The 13742-nt window shown below is 48.0% G+C and overlaps 1 protein-coding gene across 4 annotated transcripts in view; it reads right to left on the reverse strand.

The window, feature by feature from the left end:
- TOGARAM1 (TOG array regulator of axonemal microtubules 1) overlaps positions 1-13541 on the reverse strand; it is a 33622-nt gene extending 20081 nt beyond the window's left edge. For 2 of the 4 annotated variants that reach the window (XR_015287983.1, XM_086892908.1), the window contains exons 1-6: positions 12138-13541; positions 6814-6970; positions 6249-6374; positions 5378-5674; positions 3140-3870; positions 576-805 (exon numbers count right to left, since the gene is read on the reverse strand). Coding sequence is in view for 3 of the 4 variants with exons in the window: in XM_086892908.1 (XP_086749034.1) it covers positions 576-805; positions 3140-3870; positions 5378-5674; positions 6249-6374; positions 6814-6970; positions 12138-13499 (2903 nt within the window). In the remaining variant the exon portion in view is untranslated. The remainder of the gene's footprint in view (positions 1-575; positions 806-3139; positions 3871-5377; positions 5675-6248; positions 6375-6813; positions 6971-12137) is intronic. The other 2 variants (XM_086892907.1, XM_086892906.1) reach the window with 2 other exon arrangements.
- Positions 13542-13742: the final 201 nt, after the last annotated feature.

A 13742-nucleotide genomic window follows, 5' to 3' on the forward strand; every position in this document is an offset into this window, starting at 1 on the left:
TGTCAAAATTCCTCAAAACTCTTTTTATCTCATTAAACAATAGTTTATACTGCTCATAACCACCTGGGTTGTTGCCCTTTACAATCAGAGCATTTGTCACCACCCAATTTCTATTTAGAAGAGCTCTGGGAAGGCATTTTAAATTCACAATTATCTCTCAGGAATAAATGGAACCAGCTCTTGATTCACAATAAGAAACATCTGCATTGTCTTCCTCTTCTCAACAAACCAAATTCAACTTCCAGGCTGTAATAACCTGACCTTATCCTTCCTCTTCTCTCTTGTCCTTCTCACTCCCCTGTTCACTCTGGTCACGTTCCTGCTGTGCCAGGGAAAGTCTTTATCAAATATTTACTGTCCCTGGCACTGCCTCCCTGCCCTGGCCTTCTGCAGCTTCATGTTAGAAACCAGAAAAAAAAAAATAAAATAGAATAAAGTGATTAAGCAGCTCTCGTATTTTTAGAGAAGAACACAATTCACACAGAGAAATCAGGCAAGCCTATATAAAATATGTACCAGCGAGTGCCTGGTTTAAGTGAGGCTGTGAGGGCTCTGCAGGCTCAGGTGACACTCACATCACTCTCCTCCTGGGGGGCAGCGTGCCCACGGGGGAGCCCGGCGATTCCTGGCTGGAAATTCCGCTCTCGGTGGAAGCGGCTCCGGGGGAGGAGCCCTGGGAGGAGCAATCCCCGGAAAATTCCAGTTTCACCCCCGAGTCGGGGCTCTCCAGGTCGGCGATGCTGCTGCTCAGCTTTGCCCTCTTCTTGGCCGCGCTGTTCCGCAGGGAGCGCAGGGAATTCTGCATCTGGACAGGGGGAAAAAGGACAGGGGACACTCAGTGCCCAGGGAAAAACTGCTTTCAGGAATATAAAATCTGTTTTGGAGTGTTCAGCTCAGCCCAGGGGGTGCACAGGGCAGTGTGATCACCTCTCACACGGTGTTTGTGGGATTATAATGATCCCTCTCCTGGTTTTATTTGACAAGAATAATTATCCTGTGAGCAGACCCAACCTGACAGCAGCGCTGCACCCCAGCTCCCCTTTCCCGAGCAGGGCACACATTCCTGCTAAAACACAAAAGCTGCTCCCTGCTTTTTAGGGGATTAAAGGAAGGGTTTGATGGCTGCCAGCACACACAGCAGGACCTCAGGCTTATCCCAGCAAACCTGCACATCCTAGAAGCAGAACCATGGAATGGCTTGGAAAGGACCTTAAGGATCATCCCATCCCAGCCCTGCCATGGCAGGGACACCTCCCACTGTCTCAATGTCCAACCCCAGTGTCCAGCCCCACTGTCCAGCCCCACTGTCCAGCCCCAATGTCCAGCCCCACTGTCCAGCCCCACTGTCCAGCCCCACTGTCCAGCCCCACTGTCCAGCCCCACTGTCCAGCCCCAATGTCCAGCCTGGCCTTGGGCACTGCCAGGGATCCAGGGGCAGCCACAGCTGCTCTGGCAATTCCAGCCCAGCCAGCAATTCCCAATTCCCAACATCCCATCTAAACCTCCTCTGGATCATGCAATCAGTGCCCAGCAAGCAGAGATCCTACTCAAACGAGCAGGAAAAGCTGTAATTACTGAAGTTTTACGCTGCAGCATTCTCCCCTCTCTCGGCTGAGTATTTCCCATGTCAGAAATTCTCCCTCTGTTGAACCCCCCAGGCTCCTTTCAGTGGGAAGCAGAGGATGGAAGGTGCAGGCAGAAAGGCAAAGCCAGGAAATCAGAGAATTCCAGACTGGCTGGGGATGGAAGGAACCTTGAAGTTCACCTTGCTCCATGGGCAGGGACATCTTCCAGCACCCCAGGGTGCTCCAAACCCCATCCAGCCCCGGCACTTCCAGGGATGGGGATTGTTATAAATGGCAGTAGAGTTATTGGCTTTGTATTTATGCACTGGCCTTTGCCAGTTATTATTGATCACCAAGATTCTGATAGAGTAGAATTTGTAATCTCTTTTAATTGCCTTTTGATATGGTTTAATCTGTCAGCTTTTGTATGCAGTGTAGCTTATACAAATGGTAGTGTGAGAAAAATATTATAATATTATACTATAATATATATAAATATATTTATATATTATACATTATATATATTATATACAATATATAATATATATAACATTATATATATTATATATAAATATATATAATTATATATAAATATATATAAATAAATATAATATCTATAATAAATAATATAACATATATTATATAATATTATATAATATTATATATAATATAATAAGTTAAGTATTAATATAATAATTAATTAATGATTTATTAATAATTAATATATTAACATATTATATATTATAATATAAAATATAATACTATATATTCACTATATATTTATATATATAAATATATACTTATAAATATGAAATTTATATATTTATATATTTATATTATATATAAATATTAAATGTATAAATATTTATATATTTAAATTTATATAAAATATATATATTTACTATATATTATAGTACTAATACAGAAATATAAATGTAATATACAATACATAAATATATGAGTAGAAATATAAATAATATAAATATATAAAAATAATATAAATATCTGTAAGGTATAATATATGAATATATATAATATAACTATTATAGCTTAGACCTTTGCATCATATTAAAATAACAACTATGTATTGCTAAATACTTTTATTTGTGTAACTAACTCAGATAATGAATTGATTCAATGTATTTGTGGACTGTCTTATCTGAATGAGAAGATAATGACAGGAACCAGGACACCAAGAGAAAATTTACTGCTGACTCTCCAGTTATCAGGAAGTGTCAAAACATCAGGATGGAGCCTCAAGAAGAAATAAAAGGTATTGATTTCATCCACAGACAAGGCAAAGGTTAAAACCAAACAAAAGGATTCCCAGAACATGTAACCCACAGGAATGTCTGAGTATGTATAACCCTCATTAATATGCATTTAACCAATGTAATGAAAAGTAATATAAGTGATATAAGCAATATAAGGAGATTGCTTGAAGCTAATGGTGCTTTTGACCACCAGCACTGGATCCTGTCCCTTTTTTCCCTCATCAAACTTTTATAAAACACCAATTTTAGAGTGAGCCTTGTTTCTCCCAGGCACTGCTGTTAAAATTCCATTTCACCCACCTCTTCCTGGTCCACCTCCTCAGGCTCCAGCTGCAGCTCCGAGCCCTCGCTGCCCTCCCGGGGCAGGCGCGGGATGGGGGGCACGGGCCGGGACCCCCGCAGCCCCGAGACCCTGCCCAGGCCAGCCCTCAGCTGCAGGGGGGGCTTCTCCAGCTGCAGGGAATGCTTCTCCAGCTGCAGGGAATGCTTCTCCAGCTGCAGGGAATGCTTCTCCAGCTGCAGGGAATGCTTCTCCAGCTGCAGGGGGGGCTTCTCCAGCTGCAGGGAATGCTTCTCCAGCTGCAGGGAATGCTTCTCCAGCTGCAGGGGGGGCTTCTCCAGCTGCAGGGGGGGCTTCTCCAGCTGCAGGGAATGCTTCTCCAGCTGCAGGGAATGCTTCTCCAGCTGCAGGGGGGGCTTCTCCAGCTGCAGGGAATGCTTCTCCAGCTGCAGGGAATGCTTCTCCAGCTGCAGGGGGGGCTTCTCCAGCTGCAGGGGGGGCTTCTCCAGCTGCAGGGAATGCTTCTCCAGCTGCAGGGGGGGCTTCTCCAGCTGCAGGGAAGGCTTCTCCAGCTGCAGGGAATGTTTCTCCAGCTGCAGGGGGGGCTTCTCCAGCTGCAGGGAATGTTTCTCCAGCTGCAGGGGGGGCTTCTCCAGCTGCAGAGAAGGCTTCTCCAGCTGCAGAGAAGGCTTCTCCAGCTGCAGGGAAGGCTTCTCCAGCTGCAGGGAAGGCTTCTCCAGCGGGCTGTCTCCTGGAACACACAAGGACTGTCAGGGACAGAGGTGAAGGACAAACTTCACCTCTCAGCTCTGTATCTACAAAACTCCTTCTGCCATGGAATGAGTGTTAAAATACATTTGTGCAGGCTGAGGTAACAATTTATTCCACTTTTAGTGTCTCCTTCCTTTAGGAAAATAGAAATCAGTGTTTCCTGCATGTGCACACCAATATAGAATCAAAATATCCTCAGCTGGAAGGGACACACAAGGATCAATGAGGTCCATGCACATGCCCTTAGTCCCTTTAAAAACTAATTAACTTCCTTCATTAAGAGAAAAACATCCCCAAACTTCCATGGAAACTGCTGTAACAAGAGAGGGACTCCAAAGAACCAGAAAAAAATCAAAATGTGTATGGAAAACATATGGTAAGTGATAAATACAGTAATAAATAATAAATAGAACAATAGAGCAAGCTAGATAAATACATATACAAGGCAGAGTCACAGCCTAGGGGCAGGAAATTCCCAAAGCATTCAGTTGGAAATTTTCTATATATGCACAAAAACATGGGTCTCAGTGAAAATGAAAATTCAAACAATTTTCTTTAATCAGTGCAAAACTGTAACTTTGTTTCAGAAACCTCCTGAACGATTAGGAAGCAGTTTAACCTAACCAGAGGTTTAGGTTGTTTTTAGGTATTTTTAGATTAAGCATATAAAACCCAAGGGGTTGGAACTGGATGAGTTTGAAGGTCTTTTCCAATCCAAACCATTCTGGGATTCCACGATTCAAATGAAGAGGCAAAAAGGCCAAGTAACCCTTCTCCTGCACGTGGGTTAACTGGGGTATGAACAGGTATTTCTGCTCTGACTTTCCCTGCAAGTGCTCCATTTTGGGGTTTATTTTAGCTGCAGGACAGACCTTTCCCTGAGACATTAAGAAAAGCAAAGCTGCAGCATATTTTGCTTTATGACACATGCAAAGGCTCCTCTTTTGAACAGAAGCCTGTGGGGATGTGTGTTAGGGCTTTTGCAGGTGTGCTTGGCTTGCAGCCTCTTTACAGAGCATGCTGACCCTAACAGTGAACTGCCAAAGAAAACAAGGTGATAAGTATTCCTGCTCATTGAGCAAGAACAAGGATCAAACAAAGGTCTGCAAGCATCTAGTAATTTGCTTTAAGATAAGGATAGTAACGTGTTTAGAGAAGAACAAAAACAGTGTTATATAAACTAGAGCTATAAGTTTGTATTCTATTTTTAGATGCTTGGCAAAAACTATATAAGTAATGCAAGAGCAAAAAATAAAGGTCTCAGTTCCACATCACATTGGTGTGCTGTCTGATTCCTGCCTTAAGATTGGACCTAACAATGTGAGCAGTGGAGCCACAAGTAAATAACTCAATAAATCCCTCCAGTGCCTCACTGCACCTGCCCAATTCCCTCTCAGCTGCCACTGGGGACTTTGTGACCACTGAAAAATCAATCCCTCAAAATACAACCCCCAAATCCCTTTTTATCACATTGAGAACATTCCCACCTGTGCTGTCTCCTGGCTTTTGGCTGAGCAGCTGCCTCTGGCAACCAGGCTTAGGCAGCCCCTGGAAGCTTTTGAGGGGCCAGGAGCTGGAGAGGCTCCTGGGATCCTCCTGGGACTTCCCTGGAGAGGCAGCAGGAGCAGAGAGCAGCTTGGGGCTGTTCCTGGGGGATGACAGGGGGAAGGAGGGCAGGATGAAGGTGCCCTGGCTGGCACTGGGACCTTGGAAGGACGTGGTGGGCTCTGCCTGAGTGCAAAAACTCCTCTGGGTCTTGCTGGGAAAACCGAGGCTGGAACAAACTGAGCAAAGGAAAAGAGAACAGTGCCTGTGGTAACTCGGTCTTGTGATAAGAATTTATAATGAAATAATACACTGTAAGAATGATTTCCAGTGAAATAATGCACCATAAAAATAATTTCCAATGAAATAATCTATCATAAGAATAATTTGCCATGAAATAATGCACCACTAGGCAGTCAGAGCCTGAAGGCTTTGCCCAAGCAAGCAGACAAATCAACCAACTTCATTCTGAAAATTGCATTCCCCTCCAAATGTGAGTTTCAGCCTTAAAATGATTTCTCAGGCATGTTTTGGAGAACTATATTTAAAAAACAGAGTGATGCAAGTAGATCAAACACTGCTGTGATCCTCCCACAGCAGCACCTTTTCTCCAACACCCTGACACAGATCAAAGGTGGGGCTGTAAATGAACAGCCACAAATTAAATCCCACAGGAAGGAGGAGCCATTCTCCATCTGGAGAGGGACTGAACAACCTTCCATAACAGTTTCCATTTCTTAGGGAAGCCAAGGAACAAAGAGACATCTCCACAGTGACGTGTCCTGCTTTAGGCCACCAGCAGAAGTCACATACCTTTGTCCTGCTGACAGTTATTTAATCCCAAAAACTGCAGATCAGAGCCCACACTGCCACTCTTCCCACGTGCCTGGGGGTGTCCAAGTGTCCCTGAAATCTGGGGCTGGTGAGAGCCCAGAGCACCTTCCAAAAGAGAACACAAAGAAGCAAATCAGTACTTCACCAGAGAATATCCAGTAATATTTCACAGGGAATGCAGACTGTGTGTAGCTCAGAGTGTGAAACTCAAATACACTCCGAGTACTTAATTCCAGAGTCTCTAAGCAACCTCAGAAAGGGAAAGGGAAAAAGGGAAAAGGACTGGCTGCTGTTCCAGGGCGCTGCTCCAGCTGGGAATTGCAGGGGGGCAGGAGAACAATCCCCTCTCTGAGTGTGTGACAATGAAGGGGAGCAAACTTGGCAGGACCAGGAGTTCCCAGAGGGGACAAGGAGCGAGCCCAGGGCCACGGGGACACAACCACTCAGGTCTGGTCTTGCCCAGGCCTTTCAGAGCCTTCTGGCCACCGAACCCCCAGCTCTGGTGTGCCCTGGCAGCTCCAGCAGGTCCCTGTGCCCCACTCACCAGCAGAGAGCACAGAATGCTCCAGGTTCAGCTCCACACTGGGCTGCAGTGCAGGTCTGCAAGCTCTGCTCCTGCTGAGAAACAGCTCCTCACTGCCCGGGACTCCCTGCGAGGGACGGAGCTTCGGGGAGGGAGGGAAATCACTGGATGCAGCCAGCTGTAGGGAAAGGCAAAAGAAACCAATAAAATACAATACAATACAATAAAATACAATACTATAAAATATAAAATATAAAATATAATTATAAAAGCAAAATAAATCAATAAAATAAAATACAATACAATAAAATATAAAATATAAAATATAAAATATAAAATATAAAATATAAAATATAAAATATAAAATAAAATTATAAAAGCAAAATAAATCAATAAAATAAAATAAAAATATAAAAGCAAAATAAACAAATAAAAGCAAAATATAAAAGCAAAATAAACAAATAATATAAAATAAAGAATATAAAAATATAAAAGCAAAATAAATAAATAAAATAAAAAAAATTAAAAAGCAAAATAAGTAAATAAAATAAATAAAATAAAAAATAAAATCAAAATAAATAAAACAAAATAAATAAAATAAAAAATAAAAGCAAAATATATAAATAAAATAAATAAAAAAGTAAAATAAATAATTAAAATAAAAAATAAAAGCAAAATAAATAAAATGAAAAAAAAAGCAAAATGAATAAATAAAATAAAATAAAAAAGTAAAATAAAATTAAAAGCAAAATAAATAAAATAAATAAAAAAATAAAAAATAAAAGCAAAATAAATAAAATAAAAACGTGTGACATGAAAGCACTGCTCTGTGCAAACAGCACAAACATCCTCACATGAGCTTGACTTTCCCACCTACCCAATACTCAAACATTTTAAGCATTACAAAGCATTGTAGCTGTTTTGCAGTTCTAGCTAAAATACAGGTTAAAACTACTCCCACTGAAAGAGGGAAAAAAAAAATTCCACCAAAATAAACTGGTAGAAAATAGCACTGTTTTAAAAATTGAATATTAAAAATTAAGCATTGACTTTTTGAATTATGTGCTTTAGATGGGGAAGTGTTTAAATAGACAACAGAACCCCAAAATCCCAGAATGGAACAGTTCCTTGCAAACCACACACTCCAGATTCAGTCTAAAACTGTACCTGGCAACACCAGCAGCTTTTACTGAGAACTGGCTACAGGTAGGGAGAAAATCTCAATAATAGCAATATCTAACAAAGACAAGGTGATGCTTTAAATAAATTTCTGATTGAATTAGTAAAATCGGTGATTTAAATCATTCCCAGGCTGTATTTACTCTGCCCTCCCTTCCCAGGGACACAGGAGGGAAAGAACAGCAGGAAAATGCTGAAGTGCTTTATTGCAGGTTATTACAAGTTGGGATAAAGACATGAGACCTTGGCATTCCCATTCCTGCAATCACCAAACATCATTCCATCCACGGATCCTTAATGAAACATTCCCTGTTCACATCACCACAGCCTGGTTCCAGCTGGCAGAGAGGGAATTTTCTGCTTAGGAGCTGGCACAGGATAAACTTTCATCCCATTTTTCCATACAGATAAAGCTACACGTGCAGAAGGAGTGAATTCCAACACTGCCACGACTGCAGAGCTTCGCTCAGCTGTTCCCATCCCAGCTCCAGGAGTGAAAACTCTGCTTCCTTGTACACAAATCATAATTACAGCATTGCAAATTCACTAAACACAGGCTTGGGGGTGGTGGGAAATAAAGCAAACTCAAAGCTGCCAGATGTTTCCCTGGAGTACACAACAGATCTGAGCAAAGGGATTTCTCAAATGGGTTCAGATTCCTTTAAATTCCACAAATGTTGGAAAATACCTGGATCCATCCACCACAGCCCTTGAGAGTGACCCATTGTGGAATCCTGGAATGCTTTGGGTGGATAAATCCCATCCCACCCCTGCCATGGGCAGGGATGTTTTCCTCTGTCCCAGGTTTCTCCTAGCCCTGTCCAGCCTGGAATCACAGGCAAACATTCCCTCCCTGTGGAGCTGGGATGACACCAAAGGTGCTCCTAATCCAACACCAGCAGCACCAGCAATGCTCTCCCAGAATGAAACCAACATCACACTAAGACAAATATCTCCCCAAAATCTCTCCCAGAAAAACGGGGGCTCAGGTCCCAGAGGGACACCCAAGGAAGGGACACTTTGCCCCACAGACTGGCCACCCTCTGTGTCCCTCTGATTGATGGAAAACAAAGAGGTTTTGTTCCATAAATCTGATTTCCCAGGGCATTTGAACCTCAGCAAAGCCCAGCTATCAAGTTCTCCCGTTATCAGATCAATATGGAAATGAGAAGAATTCCACATCTGCAGTTAGAGGAGATCCCCAGGAACTTTGTGAAAGAGCTTAAATGTCCAGTGAAATGTCCAAATGCTCTTTTTTCCCCCAAAAGGAACCTCTGGGTACCAAAGGCACCTCCAGCAGCAGGGTCAGAGCCTGCAGGGTCTGTGTGTCCCAGGGGTAACTTTCACCCTGCAATATTCCATATTCCAACCTGCCCTTGAACACCTGAGTGCATCCAGGGATGGAGAATCCCCAGAGGCTGCCAGACAAACCCCTCAGGCCAATATGCCTTATCTGCCTTTTATTTTTAGTACACATTAACTCACAGATGTTTTACTCACATCTTATCTGATCAGCAGAGTCTAGACACAGCCCTGGACAATCTCTCTGTAACATGACCCTAAAAATACCGGCAGGAAAACAGCCTTAAACATTAATCTGCTTCCATGCATCCTTTCAGCCACACAATGACTCCAAAAGTTAATTTTTAAGCAAATTCATTTGAAAGGAATGTCTGAATTAATAATTAATATTTGACATGTACAGAAACCAGTTGACTGCCTGAGATTTATGTGTGATAAATGCATTTTCCTTACTGAGGGAGCTGAGGGCAGTTCCAGGGTAACATCCCACACAGATCCTGACTGCTGGATGGCCCAGGGACAAAAGCTGGACTCTCACAGCTCCTGGAATGTCCTCGGTCCAGGGAACACCAGCCAGCTTTACATTCCCAGATCAAAAACACAATTCATTTTCTTGCATCCAAGACAGAAAATCAAGGAATATCCTGAGCTGGAAGGGACCCACAGGGATCATCCCTGCCCAGACCCCCCAGCAATCCCAGCCTGGGCATCCCTGGCAGCGCTGCCCAAACGTTCCTGTGCCCATTCCATGGGGAGCTTTTCCAGAGCTCATTCCACCCTCCAGGGGAAGAATTTTTCCTGACATCCAACCCCAGCCCAGCTCCAGCTGCTCCCTCAGGTCACCAACACCACTGGACAGCGTCCCCTGCCCTAGAGAGCTTCAGTCAGGTGTGATGAGATGAAGGATCAGGATGTGAAGCAGGAGCAGCAAAGGTGTCAACTACAGCAATCAGGTAAATATTCCACTATTAAACCATCCCCATATTTCAAGTTTCCTTTACAGTAACTGAGGTCTGGCCAACAGGACTCCAGTTCATCCTGTGCCAAATCAGGTTCCCAGTGCCAGAGGGCAGGGATGGATGGGAGATTGGGAATTGGGAATTGCTGGCTGGGCTGGAATTGCCAGAGCAGCTGTGGCTGCCCCTGGATCCCTGGCAGTGCCCAAGGCCAGGCTGGACATTGGGGCTGGACATTGGGACAGTGGGAGCTGTCCCTGCACATCCAGGGGTGGGATGGGTGGGATCTGAGGTCCCTCCAACCCAAACCATTCCAGGAACTGATGATTTACCCCACCCTGAAATGCACTTTACACACTAACCAAACAGAACCCATTGGCCACTTGTTTTCTCTCCCTCTCTGCAGGGCTGGAAACTCCTCCCCTTACAGAGATAAACACAACCACATGTACAAACTCTTCATTCCTTTCGGGAAAGGACCATTTCCAGAGCCCCTCCCTGCCTTCCTTGGAGAGGGGCTGTCCCAGGCAGGGAATGTTCCTCCTTTCCAAGCCCCAGCCAGGTGTTGGTGCCTGTGCTAACTTGATTTTTGTTCACAGCTCCAGAAAAACAGCAGCAGCAGCAGCACAGGGCTTGGCCCAAGCTGCCAGGAGAACACTGGCATGGGTTGGTTCTTTTACAAGCTGTATTAGTTAATACTGAAAAACTGTTCCAAAAAGGAAAGCCTTCTTGCTCCAGAGGTGTTTCCTACACACCTTGCTGTCCCAACCCTGTTTGTAGATATCCCAAAGGAACTGATTCATCAGCTCAGGAAGACACAGGTGACTTGAGGAGCCTTGGGAAAGGTAACACAGGCACCAAGGAAAGAGATGAGCACTCAAGTCTAGGCATGAAGCTCAAGGTTTGGCAGTACAGAAACATGAACTGAGTTTATTTTGTGAAGGGCCTGCCCCACAGCCGGGCTGCAGAGGAGCACTCACTGTCCATGACCTCATCCAGCCCAGCAACAAGTTACCAAGCAACTGAGAATTAAAATCTGAGTGCGTAAATGTGGCACTGAGGAATATCCTCTGCACGGCCTCTGATTTCCTGAGGAGCTCTGTTTGCTTCAGCTCCCTCACAGGAGATCAAATTGCGATAAATCAAACGTGTCCACTTTAAAAAAACCCCAAAACCCAACAGAAAAAAACCCACACAGAGATACACCCCCATGCGTGGTATCCAAAACACAGAACCGCAGGCAAAGGAAAAAGAACCTGGACAGTTTTCCAGAGGTTCCTCCCCTTTCCAGCTGCCGACGTGGGCAGTAGGTGATTACCCCCAAACTCACCCAGAATCACTAGTCCAGCCTGACCTACATTTTTCCTGCTTGGATCAGCCCAAGGAGCAGGAGCCACACAGGCACTTGGCAGCCCCCAGGCTCATGCCACAGAGCCGCAGCTCTGCCTTCAGCTGAAGGAGCAGCTCAGTTTTTCCCCAAACAGGCTCTGCAGTCAGCCCCGCTTTCAACAAAAGATACAAAGTGTATATTTTAGATCAACAAAGATACAAATAAAGGCTGTTTTCCCCACTTTTGTGCTCACTCCCTGGGGTTCACCTGTCACTGTTGACACGACAGTCACGTCACTGCTGTCAGAATTAAGAATTAAGAATTAAGGAGTGCCCCAGCTAACGTCAAAAAAAGTTTCATCTATTTTTTTGTAAGCGGTAAGTACTCTGGTAAATTGCTTGGTTGAATCTGACATAAGGAATTCCCAAATTTACCTTCCCAGAGCGATCTGAGCGTACAGATCCACGAAACGTGAACCAGCAGCCGTACCTCCCATGCTTAACAAGCCTCCGACAGCTCTCCATCCTCCCTCTGGAAACGCCTTAAGGATAAAAACAGCCGAGGAGGGAGTTCCATACCTGCTCCACACCCTTCGTGACGGGCATCCTCACCCCCGAGCCACCTTCCCTGTCCGCAGCCGGCTCGTTCTCCCAGGGCAGCTTGTTTTTGCCTCTGCCGGCGCTCAGGACTCTCCTGGGGCTGGCTCGGCGCTGGGCACAGGCGGGGTGCCCGCAGTGCCCGTGGGCGCTCCGGCTCCTGCTGCCCATCAGCAGCCACTCGGTGTCGGCTCCGGGCGGCTGGCACGGCCCGCGGCAGTGCCCGGAGGAGGGCGAGGGCACTCCGTACTCCACGAGTCCCTGCTGGCCCAGCCGGGGCAGCACGTTCCTGGCCAGCCGGGCCTGCACGGCGCGCACGACCCCCGCTCCGCCGGCCCGCAGCTCCAGCGCCTCCAGGGCTCGGAGCAGCGCGCCGCCATCGCCGGGGCCCAGGGCCGAGCCCAGCGCGGCCAGCGCCTCCATGGCAGCGTGCCGGACCCTGCGCTTGGCGTCCAGCAGCGCCGGGGCCAGGGCGGCCGCCAGCTGGGGCAGGTCCAGCTGGGCGGCGGGGTAGGTGAGCAGCGCGGCGATGCACGCGTTGAGCAGCTCCTCGCGGAGCCGGGCGCTGCGGTGCCGCAGCAGCCGCTCCTGCAGCAGCAGGCGCAGCACGGGCCGCGGGCCGGCCGCCGCCATCAGCCGCAGCAGCAGCCGCCCGCTGTCCCGCCGCATGGCCGGCTGCGCGTCCCCCAGCGCCCGGGCGGCCGCGCACACCAGCGGGGCCAGCACGGCGGGGACGCGGCGGCCGAGGCGCAGCGCCAGCAGCCGGGTCACCTCCAGCGCGCCCCGCGCCACCGCGAAGTTGGGGTCGCGCAGCAGCGCGTCCAGCAGCGCGATCAGCCCCAGCAGGGCGGCGGCGGGCGCGGCGCTCAGCGCGGCCGGGCTGCAGCCCTCCACCGCCCGCCGCAGCTGCTCCACGGCCTGGGCACGGCCCCGGTAGTCCCGCCGGTCCAGCAGCCGCGCGCGGAGCTCCGGCGGCACCAGCGACAGCTCCGGCCCCAGCGGGGGAGCCGCGTCCTCCTCAGGGCTGGGGGGCTCCGTGCCCGGCCCGTCCTCGGCGGGGCTGGGGGGCTCCGTGTCCGAACCGTTGTGAGCGGGGCTGGGGGGCTCCGTGCCCGGCCCGTCCTCATTAGGACCGGGAGGCTCCGCGTCCGAACCGTTGTGAATGGGGCCGGGGGCATCCGTGCCCGAACCGTTCAAAGCGGGTCCAGGGAGCTCCGTGCTCGAAGCGCTGTGAGCGGTGCCGGAGGGCTCCGTGCCGTTCTCACCGTCCTGCGCGGAGCCGTCGCGCTCCCAGGCCCGGCCGCGGCCCCGCGGTGCTGCGGCTCCGGGCGGCGGCTCCGCCATGGCCCGAGGCCGCGGCCATGGGCGGCCCTCAGGCCCCGCCCGGCAACGCCGCCGTCGCCAGGGGGCGCCGCGTGCCGCGCCGGCGCGGCGCCTACCACGCCGCGGCGAGCGGGGGGGGACACGCGTGCTTCTCCGACTTCTCCTCAGGCCGCTGCGGGTGGGACGGGCAGTGGAAGCGGTGATAAAGAAGCGGAGAGCAGCGCCGCGAGAGCGGTGGTGACGGACATGAAGCAAAAGCTCCGG

This window comes from Cyanistes caeruleus, chromosome 6, assembly GCF_971803275.1.
Source record: "Cyanistes caeruleus chromosome 6, bCyaCae1.hap1.1, whole genome shotgun sequence".
NCBI lineage: Eukaryota > Metazoa > Chordata > Aves > Passeriformes > Paridae > Cyanistes > Cyanistes caeruleus.